The sequence below is a fragment of the Mesoplodon bidens genome, assembly GCF_964165515.1.
Source record: "Mesoplodon bidens genome assembly, chromosome: 10".
Taxonomy (NCBI): domain Eukaryota; kingdom Metazoa; phylum Chordata; class Mammalia; order Artiodactyla; family Ziphiidae; genus Mesoplodon; species Mesoplodon bidens.
In genome coordinates, this window is record NC_138172.1 from 11,681,939 (window position 1) to 11,700,260 (window position 18,322).

At 39.8% G+C, this 18,322-nt stretch overlaps 1 protein-coding gene across 5 annotated transcripts in view; it reads left to right on the forward strand.

The window, feature by feature from the left end:
• Window positions 1–18,322, forward strand: part of LOC308623425 (uncharacterized protein) — a 175,217-nt gene that overhangs the window by 69,026 nt on the left and 87,869 nt on the right. For all 5 annotated transcript variants that reach the window (XM_081245781.1, XM_081245782.1, XM_081245780.1 and 2 more), the window contains one exon: window positions 305–399. In XM_081245781.1, coding sequence (XP_081101907.1) covers window positions 305–399 — 95 coding nt within the window. The remainder of the gene's footprint in view (window positions 1–304; window positions 400–18,322) is intronic.

Below are 18,322 nucleotides of genomic sequence, written 5' to 3' on the forward strand. Positions count from 1 at the left end.
CTGTAACAGCCCAAGCCACATGCAGAAGCCACACTGAGGAGTAACAAGGCACTCCAGCAGTGAGCCACCTTGGATGTGTCACCCTAGTTCAGCCCCTAAATCAAGGGTGAGAAAACTGTGGCTTTCAGCCAAAAGTGGCCTGCCATCTGATTCTGTAAATAAAGTTTGACTGGAACACAGCCATGCCCAGTTGTTTATATATTATCTATGACTGCTTTCTCTCTACAATGGCAGAGTAGAATAGCCATGACAGAGACCTTAAGACCCGCAAAGCCTAAAATGTTTACTATTTGTCCCTTTATAGCAAAGTTTGCTGACTGCTGCCTTAGATGACTGCAACTTCATCTGCCATCACGTGAAGCAGAAGAGCTGCCAGCGTGAATCCAACCAACGCACATCGTGAGTGATAATCTAATTTTTGCCGTCTTAAATCATTAAGTTTTGGGATGGTTTGTTATATATCAACAAGTGAAACAAACTGTAAAATCTAATATCTGTATTTTATAAGCTTGATGATTTCATGGTTTAAATTTTTCTTTTCTTTTCTCTTAACTGTCAGTAAGCTCTGTTGAAATTTTTCCTATGTGTCTTAGCTACATGTCACTGAAATTTCTCTCTCCAAGGTGAACACACTCTTTGTTACTAAATCCACTAGATGTCTTTCAGTCTTCATCTCATTTGACTCTTGGTCAGCATTTGACACTCTTGACCACCTCTTTGTTCTTGAAACATCTTCTCCCTTTTATTCATTTAAATCATAATCTCCTAATTTTCTTTTGTCTTTCAAGAAGTTTCTTGTTAATTTCTTTTGCAGGGGGTGGGAGGGGAGAGGTGGGTGCTGATCTTCTGCCTAACATTTAATGTTCAAGTCTTTAGGATTCTCTCTTAGATTTCATTTGACATTCAACTAATATATATTGAGCCTACTGTATGCCAGACATTATTCTAGGTACTTGGGACACATTAGGAAACAAAAAAACAAAACTCCCTGCCCTTGGAGAAATTTTTAAGTGTACACATAATAAAATAAATAATTACAAAACTAGACGTTAATAAGTGTTTTAGAAAAAATAAACAGAACGGGGGGTAGGGAGTATGGGGTAGGGGGAGGTGGGAATTTAAAGAAAGAATAGATCAGAATAGGCATTTCTGAGATTATGATATTGGAGCAAAGCCTTAAAAAAGGGAAAGGAACTGACCTGTGGGTATCTAGAAAAGCATCCCTCTAATAATTAATGATGTTGAGCATCTTTTCATGTGCCTCTTGGCCATTTGTATGTCTTCTTTGGAGAAATGTCTATTTAGGTCTTCTGCCCATTTTTGGATTCGGTTGTTCTGTTTTTTTGATATTGAGCTGCGTGAGCTGTTTGTATATTTCTGAGGTTAATCCTATGTCCATTGATTTGTTTGCAAATATTTTCTCCCATTCTGAGGGTTGTCTTTTCATCTTGTTTATGATTTCCTTTGCTGTGCAAAAGCTTTTAAGTTTCATTAGGTCCCATTTGTTTATTTTTGTTTTTATTTCCATTACTCTAGAATGTGGGTCAAAAAAGATCTTGCTGTGATTTATGTGAAAGAGTATTCTTCCTATGTTTTCCTCTAAGAGTTTTATAGAGTCTGGTCTCACATTTAGGTCTTTGATCCATTTTGAGTTGTTGCTTTTGTTTTGGTTTTTTTTTGACTGCGTTGGGTCTTCGTTGCTATGTGCGGGCTTTCTCTAGTTGCGGCAAATGGGGGCTACTGTTGGTTGCGGTGCACGGGCTTCTCATTGCAGTGGCTTCTCTTGTTGTACAGCACAGGCTCTAGTTGCGTGGGCTTCAGTAGTTGTGGCACGTGGGCTCAGTAGTTGTGGCTCACGGGCTCTAGAGTGCAGGCTCAGTAGTTGTGGCATACGGGCTTAGTTGCTCCACGGCATGTGGGATCTTCCTGGACCAGGGCTCGAACCCATGTCCCCTGCATTGGCAGGGGGATTCTTAACCACTGCACCACCAGGGAAGCCCCTTGAGTTTATTTTTGTGTATGGTGTTAGGGAGTGTTCTAATTTCATTCTTTTACATGTAGCTGTCCAATTTTCCCAGCACCACTTATTGAAGAGATTGTCTTTTCTCCATTGTATATTCTTGCCTCCTTTGTCATAGATTAGTTGACCATAGGTGCGTGGGTTTATCTCTGGACTTTCTATCCTGTTCCATTGATGTATATTTCTGTTTTTGTGCCAGTACCATACTGTCTTGATTATTGTAGCTTTGTAGTATAGTTTGAAGTCAGGGAGCCTGATCAAAACTACATGAGGTATCACTTCACACTGGTCAGAATGGCCATCAGCAAAAAATCTACAAACAATAAATGCTGGAGAGGGTGTGGAGAAAAGGGAACCCTCTTGCATGGTTGATGGGAATGTAAAGTGATACAGCCACTATGGAGAACAGTATGGAGGTTCCTTAAAAAACTAAAAATAGAATTACCATATGACCCAGCAGTCCCACTACTGGACATATACCCAGAGAAAGCCATAACTCAAAAAGACACATGCACCCCAGTGTTCATTGTAGCACTGTTTACAGTAGCCAGGTCATGGAAGCAACCTAAACGCCCATAGACAGAGGAATGGATAAAGAAGATGTGGTACATATATACAATGGAATATTACTCAGCCATAAAAAGGAACGAAATGGAGTCATTTGTAGAGACCTGGATGGACCTAGAGACTGTCATACAGAGTGAAGTAAGCCAGAAAGAGAAAAGCAAATATTATATATTAATGCATATATGTGGAATCTAGAAAAATGGTACAGATGAACCTGTTTTCAAGGCAGAAATAGAGACACAGACATAGAGAACAAACGTTTGGACACCAAAGGGGGAAAAGAGGGTGGGATGAATTGGGAGATTGGGATTGACATATAGACAGTAATATGTATAAAATAGATAACTAATGAGAACCTGCTGTATAGCACCGGGAACTGCACTTTGCTGTACAGTAGAAACTAACACAACATTGTAAAACAACTATACCCCAATTAAAAAAAAAAAATAGGACAAGTGAAAAGCATCCCAGGCAGAGAGTGCAGAAGTGCAAAAACCCTAAGGCAAGGAGTGAGCCTGGGGTGTCTGAGGACAGGAAGGATGCCCCCAGTGGTGGGATGCAGTGAACCCTAGGATATGAGGTCAGAGAAACAACAGGCTCCAGATCCTGTAGTCCTTGTAAGCCATTGTCAAGACTTAGTCTTTTCTCAAGGTGATGGGGGTGGTCTTTGGGGAGTTTTGAGGAAAAGAATCAAGTCATCAAAAGGACCACTCTTGCTGCTGAATTGAGAAAGAATGGAGGTGGCCGGAATGGCAGCAGGCTCTGGGAGAGAGGCAGACAAAAGGGTGCCAGCAGAAACCAGGAAGAGTGATTCTCTCCTCTAACTGGACACAATTTTCTTGGACAATCTGAGGTACTCATGCTGTCCTGGTTCTAATGATCATTCATGGGCTGATGCTCCCAAGTCTATTCTTTTCCAGCCCAAATCTCTCTCCTGAGTCTCAGACTCACAAATCCAAAAACCTACTGGTCATCTCCTTTTTCAGTGTTTTGTGGGTGTCTCAGGCTCTGCTTTTTCGTCTAAAATCTTTGTCTCCTCCGGTGCTCCCTGGATTTCACTACTGAAGCCATGCAGCCATGACTTCTTATTAAAGCTTTGTCTTTAAGAGGCCACTGCTAACATATGTTAGTGGACAGTCTGTGGTGGCACATAAATGCTTTGGGTTCCATTAACACATCGTTATGGTTTAGTTTATCAGATTTTCTGCCTTAGCACTGGCTTGAAGGATTGGACATAGAATAAGTAGGTTTTAACTGGGAAAAGATGATGGAATGCTGCCTTAGATGACAGTTCAAGGCAGGGTACCATAGTGGTCGAGCACTGAATACCCAGAGGATAGAGGATCGGAATTAGAGTGGATTCCTTACATTTTGCAGTTTTGACCAATAGGCGCATTGCCATTGGGTAAGTAATTCTGAATTTGTCACTTTTGTTACAAATAGTAAACTTACCATGTAGCCAGAATACAAGAGTGAAGGCTCCATAGATATTATAGAATTTTAATATGTGATTTCAGTTTTCTTCCATCTCTCCTGGGAATTTTTTTGTCCACTCCCCATTATAATTTTAGAATTTAGTATTCATTCTTTTGACTTTAAGCAAAGGAGTTATGGAAAATATTTTATTAGAAGGGTGTATGATTCCTTCTTCTATGATCTTTTTTTAAAATATATAATTTGTGTGTAAAGGAGCTTCAGAAATATCTTAATCTTTTTTGTCTAACTCTTATAAGTGGTTTTTAAAAAGCAATCATTTATGCAAGGCAAATAAATCTTCCCAGATTATTTTTTTCCATATCACACTTGTATGTGGGAAAGAGTCTTGTAAAAATCATTAGTTTGAAACTAGGCCAGTGAGGGCTATTATTTTTTATTAAAAAATCAACTTCAAAATGAATGTTTAAATGCAAGCTTAACATAGTTAAAAATGCAATTAAGTCTCATTTCTTGACACTTGAGAGCTCTTTTTATTTATTTATCATAGTCAACAAATATTTTTCAAAGGCTTGCTGTGTACTAGGCAGTATGTGTGTGCTAGGGGTAGCAGGTAAACAAAACAGAGAAGGAAGTCGCTACCATGGAGCTTACTTCCATTGGGGGAGGTAGACAAAAAAATAGTACAAGATAATTACTGCTTGTAGTAAATGCTAGGAAGGAAATAAACAAAGCATGGAGGAAGAGAGACAGACAGACCTACCTAAGATCCTACCTAAGGAGGGTCTCTCTGAGAAGGTGAATTTGAGTTGAGGCTTGAAGGATGAGGCCAAGTCCACCAGGAGAACTGGGAAGTGCCTTGGAGGGAGGGACCAGCAGAAGCAAAGGCCTAGAGGCAGGAAAGGCTCAAGGTTCAAGAAAGAGAAAGGAGGCCAAAGTGACCAAGAATGGCAGAGGTGGAAATAAGGGCGGGAGCCAGATTGTGCAGGATGTTATAGGCCTTAGTAAGGAATTTGAATTTTATTGAGTGTAGTAGGAAGACAATGAAGGATTTATGCAAAGGAATGATGTGACCAGATGCTGTTCTTTGCTTTTTAAAAAACTGTGGCAAAATATACGTAACATAAAATTTACCATCGTAACCATTTTTTAAGTGTACAATTCAGTAGCATTAAGTATATTTGTGATGTTGTGCAACCATCACCACTATCCATTTCCAGAACTCTTCGTCATCCCAAACAGAAACTCTGGATCTAGTAAACAGTTACTACAGGCTGCCTTATATGGGAATCATTTTCTGTTCCTTTAAATTCTGCATGCCCATGATGACTTTTCTTAGAAACTCTCCCTAGGGAGAAGTCTTTCCGCCCAGGGAAAGCTATCATGGTGACTCCAGCAGTTCTGTCCCTAACCCTTACTATCCTCACACCTGTAATCCAGACTGGACCTCACTGAAGTGCAGGCTAGTGCTTCTGGTTGAGGGCGAGTAGAAAGCAGCAGCTGGGTTTTAGACCAGTTCCGAGCAAATGATCTTCCTCGTCTCAAAAACCGGCCACACCACTTTGGAAAATAGTTTGGCAATTTTTCAAAAAGTTAAACATAAGACTACCATGTGCCCAGCAGTTCTACTCCTACGTGTCTCCTCAGGAGAAATGGAAACATGTATCCACACAAAGAATCCCACCTGAGTGTTCAGAGAAGCTTTGTTCATAATAGTCCCAAACTAGAAACAACCCACTGTCCATCGACTGACGTATGTATAAACACAATGTGGCCGGTGCATGCGACAGAATACTTTTAAGCCCCCAAAAGGAACAAACTACGGACACAGGCTATGTCAGAACCTCAGAAACATGATGTTAAGTGAAAGAACCCACACACAGGCAAGCACATATTGTATGAACATGAAATAACCAGAAAAGGCAAATTTCTAGACAGAAACTAGATTAGTGGTTGTCTGAGGTTAGGACTGGGAACAGAGATCACCTGTAAGTGGGCATGAGGGAGCTTCTTAGGGGAGATGAAACTATACTTAAACTGACTGATGACGATAGTTGCACCATTTGGTAAAGTTACTAAAAATCATTGAATTATACACTGAATACGAGTGAATTTTATGCTGTGTAAAACGTACGTGATCAGTAGCTTGGATAGGGTCTGATACTCAATGCTCACTGGAAGACAAACGGTTCACCTGGACCAATATAGAAACCTTTTAACTGAGCAGAATGGGAAGGAAAATCTGTCCTAATATTGCTGATATACCTTGCTTTATCTGTGACAATTCTATTTTGAATGGCTCTCATTCTCTCTATTTTAAAGGGAATTAAAGTCTCTAAAGCCTTTTTAAAAAGCCATAATTACCTAAGGTTTTCCCTATAACTATGCAATTCTTATTTCCTTCAGCATTTCCTACTAGGACTTCGGATCTGAAATAATTTCTGTTCCCTGAACTGTTATGTCTGTTCGCAAGTAAACTGGTTGTATCAAAGATTACTACTGAATATTTCATTTTTGGTGGCTTTGAGGAATTTGAGGAATTTGTTTTTTAAATTCTCAGAGAAGCTTTTGGTCCTCAATTGCTGAAAGTTTCTGATCAAGATAACTTCACAAGATAACTTGGCCAGTGTTTGTTCAAATCCTGTGCTTGGCTGTTTTTGGAAAAATATCTTCAAATTAATTTTTGTTTACAGGGTATGGTTAGGAAAAGCATAACTATGTTATAAACATCCTTTTGAAAAGTAGCAATTTAGGAAGAACCTAAGAATCAGGACCTGTGGCGTGACCCTGGGTAAGTCTGATTACCTCTGTTTTCCCTCTTTTCTCATCTTGTATCCTGGGGACAGTATGTGCCTTAAAGACAGCAACATATAGAAGCACCTAGAACAGTGACCACCAGCTAGGAAGCACTCCATAGGTGTTTTCTTTATTCCCATGGAAAATGACCATCAGTAGTAGTTTGTATGGTATTTCTTTGGATGTTTTTCTTTTTGCACGATCATTTCTTTTCAAGAAGCAGAATGAAAACCATTGTATATCTTGGTTTTTGAAAGAACAAAGCCATCATCATCATCTACATTATCATCATCGGCAACAAACACTTATAAATGCAGGGTGGTGTTGTGGTTAAAAGAGTGGGAGCTGGGTCAGCCTACCTGGGTGTGAATGCCGGCTCTGCCGTTACCAGCTCAAGTGACCTTGAACAACTCTCTTAGCTTCCCTCAGCCTTGTTTTCATTAATAAATTGGGACTCGTAATGGTACCTTTGTCATAGGACAGAGATTAAATGATAGAATACGTGAAAAGCACAACACTGTAAAAATGGGGCCAAATGATGACTCTTAGTAATTGCAGATTCTTAGACTCTGTATGAGAGACCATCCCCATTCTTGACCAGCCAGCAATCTCTGTTTGCACTTGAATGCTAAATTTTATGTGACTTTAATCAGTTTAGAGTTGCTAAGAACTCAAATTTCCTTACTGGGGAAATAGAAATTGCTATTGTAGATTTAATGAAAGGCAGAGACATGTATTGTCTGGCTCTTCCCTCCTTTGGATTTAAGGAGGTGAGTACAGTAGGTGAGTCCAAGGTAAAGATCTGCATTGGGCAGTGTTCATGTCTTTGAACCTCCTCTTAGCAATATTCGCTCACTTCCCCTCATCAAATTTGAAGCCTCTTCTCTAAATGTCTAGGGTCTTCATGTTGCCTCCTGTGGCGGATTGAAAAACGTGGCAAAGATATTTGACAGCTGCTCTCATGGAAAGGTAGACTATTTGTCCACACCTTGAATCTGAGATGGTCTAGGCACTTGCACTGACCAACAGAATGTACCGGAAGTGACTGTATGCAGGCCTTTCCTCTTCTGCCTTTGCCTCTTGGAACCCTGCCCCGCAACCGCCATACTATGAAGAATCCCAGAGTGAGAGATCAGGAGAGGAGACAGGCCCAGGACATTGCCCTGCTGAGCCCACTGGAGTCCAGCGCCAGCTGACCCCCCTGCTGACTGCAGCCATGGGAGTGAGCTTAGGTGAGACATGTATGAGCCACAGAGTTGTGAGAAATACTAAACCGTTGTTTTAAGCCACCAATTTTAGGGTGGTTTGTTACACAAAGAGTATATAACTAATACTCCTGCAAACTTCCCAAGACGTCACCTCTACCCCACCCACACGCCCCACGCACACTCACGAGCGTCTCTCTGACTTGCTGGGCTAAATCAGTGATGCTTTGCTGTGACCTTATCCCTGTCTTAACCCCACAGTAAAACTTCCCTTTTATGTGTCCTGGCCTTTAGGAGCCTTGCGGTCAGTTAATGGGTTTGAAAGCAAACTCATACTGTAATTCATACTGAGACCCTAGGAACTGATATTTGCTTAATGTTTTACCTTGCTTTTTTTAAAAATTAGGTTATTTATTTATTTACTTTAAAAAATTTATTTATTTACTTATTTATTTTTGGCTGCATTGGGTCTTCGCTGCTGCGCAAGGGTTTTCTCTAGTTGCCGCGAGCAGGGGCTGCTCTTCGTTGTGGTGCATGGGCTTCTCATCGCGGTGGCTTCTCTTGTTGCAGAGCATGGGCTCTAGGCGCGTGGGCTTCAGTAGTTGTGGCTCACGGGCTCAGTAGTTGTGGCGTGCGGGCTTAGTTGCTCTGCAGTGTGTGGGATCCTCCCGGACCGGGGCTCAAACCCGTGTCCCCTGCATTGGCAGGCAGATTCTTAACCACTGCGCCACCAGGGAAGCCCCTGTTTTACCTTGTTTTAACCCACGGGAGTAGCTCCTTGCAATGAAGAAATTTAAGACCTGAGGCAGGCAAGGTCCTGGGAAAGATCCCTCTGGTAAATGGCTGACTCTTTGTCCTAGAGGTAGAACCTTTAGTTATATGAAAGCTAAGTAAGGCGCCTCCCACCTCTGAACTCTTTTCACCTGCTTCTAACATTACACTTCTGTTGAGTAGGACAGTGGTTTAAAGTACCCATTCTTGGGTCTTGCCCACCGAGATACTGAGATTCTGATTCAGTGGGTCTAAGTGTGGTCTAGGTGTCTGTATTTTCATTGATGTTTAGTGACTCTGAAAATCACACACACACACACACACATACACACACACACACAGAGAATTCAGCCCAGTTCAGCTGAGGAATGAATGGGTACCAGTGGAAGCAGCCTGGTATTCACATCACTTAGTAACATGGCAGAGGTAAATGGGGTTAACTTTATAATGTGTAACTATCCTTTGTTATTGATTGAGGAAGGGAATTATACCACCCAGTCTCATCACTCAGAAATCTTGATCTTCTAGAATGTAGGATGGAAAGGGGCTTTGAGAGATGGTCTGATCCATAGGCAGAAACGATCATGTCTGCCTAGACATAGGAGAAGCTATCCTATTTCTAAAGGCTCTGAAAGTTGGCAATTTTAAAATCTGGTTTAATCATCCATTAATAACCAGATCTGGAGTTTACTACCTTTTGTCAGTAAAAATTGAAGCCCAGCAATTTATTTTTTAAATCTTTACATTTTTTGTGCGTTTTACAAATTCACGTCGTACAAAATTCAAAAGGGACAGGAGTGTACAAAGTGACTATTTCCCTCCTATGCTTTTCCCCCCTTCATTCACTTCCCTTCTCTGGGGCCCAATACTTTAAAAAAATTTTTAAATAAATTTATTTATTTTATCCTTTTTTTTTTAGATTTTTTTTTGATGTGGACCATTTTTAAAGTCTTATTGAATTTGTTACAATATTGCTTCTGTTTTATGTTTTGGTTTCTTGGCTGAGAGGTATGTGGGATCTTAGCTCCCTGACCAGGGATCAAACCCACACCCCCTGTAATGGGAGGTGAAGTCTTAACCACTGGACCGCCAGGGAAGTCCCTTATCTTAGTTATTGTATTGTTGGCTGTGTTGGGTCTTGCTGCTGCGCGTGGGCTTTTCTCTGGTTGCGGCGAGTGGGGGGCTACTCTTCATTGTGGTGTGCAGGCTTCTCATTGTGGTGGCTTCTCTTGTTGGGAGCACGGGCTCTAGGCGCATGGGCTTCAGTAGTTGTGGCACACGGGCTCAGTAGTTGTGGCACACGGGCTCTAGAGCGCAGGCTCAGTAGTTGTGGCGCAGGGGCTTAGTTGCTCCGCGGCATGTGGGATCTTCCCGGACCAGGGCTCAAACCTGTGTCCCCTGCATCGGCAGGGGGATTCTTAATCACTGCTCCACCAGGGAAGCCACCTAATACTTAAACAAAATTTTTTTTAATTGAAGTAAAACATATTTACATAAAACATAAAATTCATCGTTTTAACCATCTTAAAGTATATAATTCAGTGGTTTTTAGTATATTCACAGTGTTTTGCAAACATCAACCCAATCTAATTTCAGAATACCCCATCACATCAAAATGAAACTTTATACACCTCCCAATTCCCCCTCCCCCAACTCCCTGACAACCACTGCATTGGACATTTAATATAAATAGGATGATACAGTACATGGCAACTTGTGTTTTTGTCTTCTCTCACTTAGCGTAATGTTTCCAAGGTTCATCCATGTTGTAGCGCGTATCAGACCTTCATTCCTTTTTATGACTCAGTAATATTCCATTGTATGGATACACCACATTTTTTATCCATTCATCCACTGATGAACATTTGGGTTGTTTCCTGCTTTCAGCTATTATAAATAATGCTGCCGTGAACGCTCACGTGCAAGTTTGTGTGTAGGCGAATATGTTCCTAGGGGTGGAATTGCTGGGTCAATGGTACCTCTTTAACTCTTTTTTTTTTGGCTGCTTTGGTTCATCGTTGCTGTGCAAGCTGTGCGCAGCTTTCTCTAGCTGTGGTGAGCGGGGGCTACTCTTCGTCGCGGTGCGTGGGCTTCTCATTGTGGTGGCTTCTCTTGTTGCGGAGCGTGGGCTCTAGGCGTGCAGGCTTCAGTAGTTGCGGCACATGGGCTTAGTTGCTCCGCGGCATGTGAGATCTTCTCAGGCCAGGGGTTGAGCCCGTGTCCCCTGCATTGGCAGGTGGATTCTTAACCACTGCGCCACCAGGGAAGCCCCATGTTTAACTTTTTGAGGAACTGCTAAGATGTTTTCCACAGTAACTGCACCATTTCCTGTTCCCACCACCAGTGTATGAAGGTTCCAATTTCTCTGTATCCTCACCAACACTCATTATTTTCTGTTTTTATTTTTTTATTGCCTTCCTAGTGGGTGTTTGTTGCTAGTGTATGGAAATAAAATTGATTTTTGTGTATTGATCTTGTATTCTGCAACTTTGCTGAACTTTTTTATTAGCGCCAATAGTTTTTCTGGTGGATTTTTTTTTTTTAGTGTTTTCAATATATGAGATCATGTTTTCTGTGAATAGATATAGTTTTACTTCTTGTTTTACAATCTGAATGTCTTTTATTGCTTTTCTGTGCCTAATTGCACTAGTTAGAACTTCTAGTACAATGTTGAATAGAAAGGGTGAAAAGTGCATATCATTTTCTTTTTCCTGATCTTAGGAGGAAAGCTTTCATTGAGTATGGTGGTAGCTGTGGGTTTTTCACAGATGCAGTAGGAAGGTTTGTGTGTGTTCTTTCAGGGATAGTATATTCATATATTAGAAAATATATTAACATAACTTTTAGCCTATATACACTGTCTGCACCTTGCATTTTTCAGCTAAAAATATATCTTGGAGATCTTTCTAAATTAGTACTTAAAGAATTTCTTCATTTAAAAAAATGGTTGCTTGGTTTTTTCATTGTAGGGACACACCATCATTTATTTAATCAGCCCTCTACTGAAGGATAATCTAACTCTCAGCAGTATTGGTCATGAGAATTCAAAATCAACAATCATTTATATAATCCCTAATATTTATTTAACCCCTACTATTGTGTAGGGCACAATAGAAGTTATTGAAGAAAGTAGAGTCTTTCATTCACCTCATTTTCCTATTTTTGTTATAGAAATATTGAGCAAAAAAAAAAAAAAAAAAAAAAAGTTAGCCTAACCCTATTTCTTCCAACTTTCTAAATTTCAAACACATAAAAGAGTTGAAAGAGTTGTACAAGGTAACTCAAATAATAATTACCTAGATTAATCAACTGTTAACATTTTGCCATCTTTATCTATGATAATATGTTTATTTGCTCTGTTTGCTGAATCATGTGAAAGTAAGCTGTGGATTTCTAGACAATTCACCCCTAAAAATAAGGATGTTCTCCTACTTAACTACCATATTATATCACACAGAAATGTAACCATTTATTCCTAAATATCATCAAATATCTGATCCATGTTCAGTTTTTAAAATTTGTCCCTGCAGGGGCTTCCCTGGTGGCGCAGTGGTTGAGAGTCCGCCTGCCGATGCAGGGGACACGGGTTCGTGCCCCGGTCTGGGAAGATCCCACATGCCGCAGAGCGGCTAGGCCCGTGAGCCATGGCTGCTGAGCCTGCGCATCCGGAGCCTGTGCTCTGCAAGGGGAGAGGCCACAACAGTGAGAGGCCCGCCTACCGCAAAAAAAAAAAAAAAAAAAAAAAAATTTGTCCCTGCAATGTCTTTTCAGTGTCTTTTTTTTTCTTAATTAAGATCTAATCAAAGTCTACACACTACATTTTGGTTGTTATCTCTCTTAAGCCTCTTTTATCTAGAAGAGTTCCCATATCTTTTTTTTTTTTTTAATAATATTGACTTTTTGAAGAGACTAAGCTAGTTGACTTTTAGAATGTCCCACATTCTAGCTTTGTCTGATTGTTTCCTCATGGTATTGTTTACCCTGTTCTTTTATTCCCAGTATTTTCTGTAAATTTAGAGGTTAATCCTAAAGTTTTGATAAGATACAGGTTATCTTTGGGACAACATTTAGTAAGTGAATCTATATACTATTGCATCCTATCAGGAGGCATATGACGTCATTATTCTCCTATTAGTGATGTTAAGTTTGATCACTTGTTTTCAGTAATGTCCTCTGGAACTCTCCATTGAAAAGGTACGATTTCCCCTTTAAGCTCTGATAGTTACTCCTTTAATCATTAGAGAATGTCAAAGACTTGTGTTTGGAGGAGAGGTGGTGGAAGTCTATTTGCTTCTTTTCTTCCTTATATACCTCAATTCCAGCTAGTGGTTTAGACAACTTTTAGTTACAAATAGAAATCTAATGGCAGGCACGCAATAGATCAGGTGACAATCTATAACCTGGAGTAGTAGGGCATGATCAGCCCCTTACTCTGGGATCAGTGGAAAGGTCATTGCATTAGAAATCAAAACCAGGGATCACAGTTTCAGTCTCTAATCTGCCACGAACTAGCCATGTGACCTTAAGTCATTTAACTTCAATGGGCTCCAGTTTCTTCATCCCTGACTCCAGATGGTCTTTAGAGTTCCCTATGGCTCTGATGATGCTATGGTTTTGCTCCATTTCACTTAGTGAAAAATATTAGATCACATTTACTAGATGTACAATGTGGGAGCTTTTGTTTCTCTCAAAAATTAAAACACTTGGGAATTTCAATTAATTCCATGATTAGGGGGTGTCTACTCCATGTAGGTGTTCACTACATATTCTTGTGAACCAGTTTTGATGAGTGGACTTTTGGTTTTCTTATTATGTTTTATTTTTATTTTTTCGTTTTCTTTTCCATGACCCAAGAAAATTGTTGGGCAGCTAGGTTACTTTTATTTTGTCCTATCGGTTGAATTGTGTCCCTCCACCAAATTTATATGTTCAAGTCCTAACCCCCAGTACCTCAGAATGTGAACTTATTTGGAAATAGCATTGTTGTAGATGTAATTAATCAAATTAAAATGAGGTTATCAGAGTGGGCTCTAATCCAATATGACTGGTATCCTCATAAAAAGGGGAAATGTGGACAACAGAGACATACACACAGGGAGACTGCCATGTGAAGATGAAGGCAGAGATTGAGGTGATAAATCTATAAGCCAAGGAACACCTAAGATTGCCAGCAAACCATGAGAAGCTAGGAGAGAGACCTGGAACAAATTCTCCTTCATATCTTTCAGAAGGAACCATCCCTGCTGACACCTTGATGTTGGGCATGTAGCCTCCAGGACTGCAAGACAATAAATTTCTGTGGTTTAAGCAAACTGATACACTTGGTATCCCTGGTCTGGTAATCAATTCCTTGAGGAATTATAGTAACCTACAGGGAAAGTAAAGAAATCACAAGCTTTTCTCTCTTTTCTTTAAACCACTTTTGAAAATTGAAGTATAGGTAATTTACACTGTTGTGTTAGTTTCAGGTGTACAGCAAAGTGATTCAGTTATACATACATATATAAGTTCTTTTTCAGATTCTTTTGCATTATAGGTTATTACAAGATATTGAGTATAGTTCGCTGTGCTATACAGTAGGTCCTTGTTGGTTATCTATTTTATAGATAGTAGTGTGTATATATTAACCCCAAACTCCCAATTTATCTCTCTCCCCACCTCCCACAGGCTTTTCTCTTGTACAGATGTCAGAACCCTTACCTGGCTGAAAAGATATGTATGAATGTATGTATGTATGTATGTATGTATGTATTCATGCAAATTCTGTATCAGACCAGACACATTTTCTGAACTGTTCATGGGGTAATTTGCTGCTATTGTGTCTCTGGTAGGTTTTGTGCATCTGTACATGTGCACATGTGTATATTCTCAGGCATGTATATATAAATGTCAGCCTTATCCTTTCAATAGATTCTGACTCTTGATACCAAGGAGACAGACTAGAACTCATTATTCTCTAACTGAATTTAAATATCTTAGTTGTTTCAGCATACATACGGTCACGTCCCCAACACAAAAATATTATAATCAGACTTTTGAGTAAAAATCTTAATAATTGCTCGCAATTCCTATATGTAGCAAGATACCAGCCATGGAAAGATATAAAGGGAGCCAAGTAAGTAGAAAATTCCTCTGAAGAATACAAATGATCTGCTAGAATTTTCCATTCGTTTCCGCATTTTGCCAGAATCTTGGAATGTGGACCTCTCGATACATGTTATACTTCAACAGGTAGTTTAAAAAGCACACAAATGCAAAAAATGCTTTTGTTTGGTTCAGATGAGTGGCTTCAGAAAGCTATATGGATGTAGTGGTTTTATGAGCACTTCTTCATCTATTCTAACAGTATAATTTGTTCTGCTTTGGAGGAATTCCCTCACCTGTGTCCTGATGATCACTATGGTTCCTTCCACCTATAAAATGCTATCAGTCTAACATAAATGATAGCAGAAGTAGTTAGTGCTAGCATGAATTTTTCAAATGTGACCTTTCAAGGTTGACATTCTGACATAAGCCTTCATTAGTGATTGTTACTTAACCACAAAATCATCTTGCAAATGTAACAAACAAATCTGGCTGTTGTTATAAAAAATTTAACTGTCTGTGTCTTTGATCATGTACTGTGATAAGAACAGAGTGCTTAACCAGAGTTGATGGATATGAATTTAAAAAGGGACAATAATGGAATTTTTATACTTATTGATGAGTAGAAGTTCAAGTATATCTGCATGTCTGCAATCAATGCCTTGTGTAAATGTAAGCAATATGCACTTATCTACCTGAAAAGAAGCTCATCTTGCAAAACTAGAGATTTAGAATAGTTCTGTTTTGCAATAGAAAGACTGGTGATAAATGAGAAACGTGTTCATCATATAGACGACTGTGGTTCAGACTAGTCCAGATGCCACAGGGTCACTACCAAACTCTTACACTCGTGGTTGAATTTAGAGTGGTTTGCTTAGGCACGTGGTTTGGAGTGAACAATCATTACCCAGACGTTATACACATGTCTCAACTTCTATAGTGGTAGAGAAAGAACAGAGACCTCAGAATCTCCTCTTCGGATTCACAGTGTTACAAAGAGAAACTAATGGAAACCAAAATGAACTCCTACGAGCCCAAAGAACATAACTTTGTCACTATCAGCCTAAAATACTGCCTTTACCTAGTCTCATGGAAGTTCTAATAAACAGTGCAGGAGGCATTCATCCAGGGGTAAAATGTATTCCATAAAAATTGTCCTTTCTTTAGGGATACTTCTGGTATGATAAGCACTTATCTCACAAATCATTCCAAAAATGACTCCATAGTCCATGATTTATCTTTTCAAGTATGCATCCTAAGAGCCCAACCCTGGCAATTCCATTTTCAAACCCCAAAGAGATATAAGCAGGACTGTGAGTTATGTCACCAATCTGATAATAACCAGTGATCAAATTTAATCTGTTTCCAGATTTTCTGATAATGATTCGATGTTATAATGTTTGGCTTCAAAAATGTCATAAATAACACATTTTTTACTGCCAGTGTTTTTATGATCTCTTTTCCTATCTGTCGGTTCAGATTATTCAAGATATCTATCAGTGTATATTAGGCATTGTGCCACTTATTTGATTTTACTTAGATCCAACTGCTTCTTTGAAAACCTGTGCTGAATTGGGTTCTTGAATTATGATAATGGGTTTCTCAAATTCACATATCTGGCAAACAGAATTGTTTTGGTATTTATTAATCCACTTTTTAAAATAATTTTATGGCTAGTGTGGGCTGCCAAACACAAGCCCAGTGAAACTTTACAAAGATGGGGAAGGATTAACTATTTAATGTAATTAATTATTCCTGTTTTGTTCACAGTGATAATCTGTCTTAAGACACCCTAAGACATGCCCTGGGCGTAGGCTCTTTTCCGCCTAAACTCTCTAGTGTTAGCAGATGTGCAGGGACACAGGAAGACAATTGTTGATAAAGTACCAGCTAGTTCCCCAAAGACCCAAGGCTTGTATACATCCCAGCAGCCCATAAGCACATCCTTCTTCTGACCCAGCAATAGGAGAGCGCGTAGAGATGGGAGTGCTCCTTTGCCATCTACTCACTGGAGGATGTGCGTCCACACTTCTCTTTAAGGCTTGGGTGATGTTTGCAGTATGTGTGTGCAGGCACCCTCTTGAACCTGGTGTGGATCGTCCAAATGATCTCCATTCCTTCCTTCAAACCTCAGCTTGAATATCCCTTCTGCTAGGAAGCCTTTCTCCATCAGCCTAACATGGGGCATGGGTTAGGGTTGCCACATTGCACAACTGTAGAATATATATATATATATATATTATTTTTCAGGTTCTTTTCCCTTATAGGTTATTACAAAATATTAGGTATAGTTCCCTGTGCTCTACAGTAGGTCCTTGTTGTTCATCTATTTTCTGTATAGTAGTGTGTATATGTTATTCCCCAATTCCTAATTTATCCCTTCCCCTGGACCTTTCCCCTTTGGTAACCATAAGTTTGTTTTCTATGTCTGTGAGTCTCTTTCTGTTTTGTAAATAAGTCCACTTGTATCATTTTTTTAGATTCCACGTATAAGTGATATCATATGATATTTGTCTTTCTCTGTCTGACTTACTTCACGTAGTATGATAATCTCTAGGTCCATTTGTGTTGCTGCAAATGGCATTATTTCATTTTTTTAATGGCTGAGTAATATTCCATTGTATATATATACCACATCTTCTTTATCCATTCCTCTGTCGATGGACATTTAGGTTGTTTCCATGTCTTGGCTACTATAAATAGTGCTGCAGTGAACACTGAGGTGCATGTACCTTTTCAAATTATGGTTTTCTCTGGATATATGCCCAGGAGTGGGATTGCAGGACCCACGTGCCCTTCTTATGTGCTACAGCTTCCACTGACTTTACCCTGCTGAACTGTAACTGTTTCCTTGTCCACCTTTCCTCCTGAAGAACAGGGACTGTATCTTAGGTGGTTGAACCTGACAGAGTATGTGCTCAGTAAAGGGTAAACTGAGTTGTTAAGTTCTGTGGCTCTGGATGCCATATCCCCCGATGTGTGGACCTGAACAAGCAGTTGCCATAGTCTTGTTTTGGAAGAGAGGTGCTACCCGCGTTAGAGGTCTCCCTATTCCTCGTCATTGATGAGCGTTACCTCCTGCCAGGCCCCAGTACCCTGTGTACCTTCTGAGAGAACAGGGCTGCCGGAGGGGTTGGAATGGGAGAGAGGGGCTGAATAAACCCAGGTGCTCCAGCCTTGGTTGGTACCATGGTATTTTAAAAAAGCATGTCCACCCCCTTCCACACCCCTTATCTTTTCTAAGGTAGACCTGTCAGTTGTAAATTCGAGTTTTAGTGGCAGAGGATTATATAATCCATAAGGTCTGATTTGTTACTTATTCATTTAATATTTTCTTCATATATATATATATATATATATATATATATATATATGGAAGAATCAAAATCATTGAAATCAAAAAAGATGGTTCTGCTTTGTGGAAAACAAATCCTTATGCTATAGT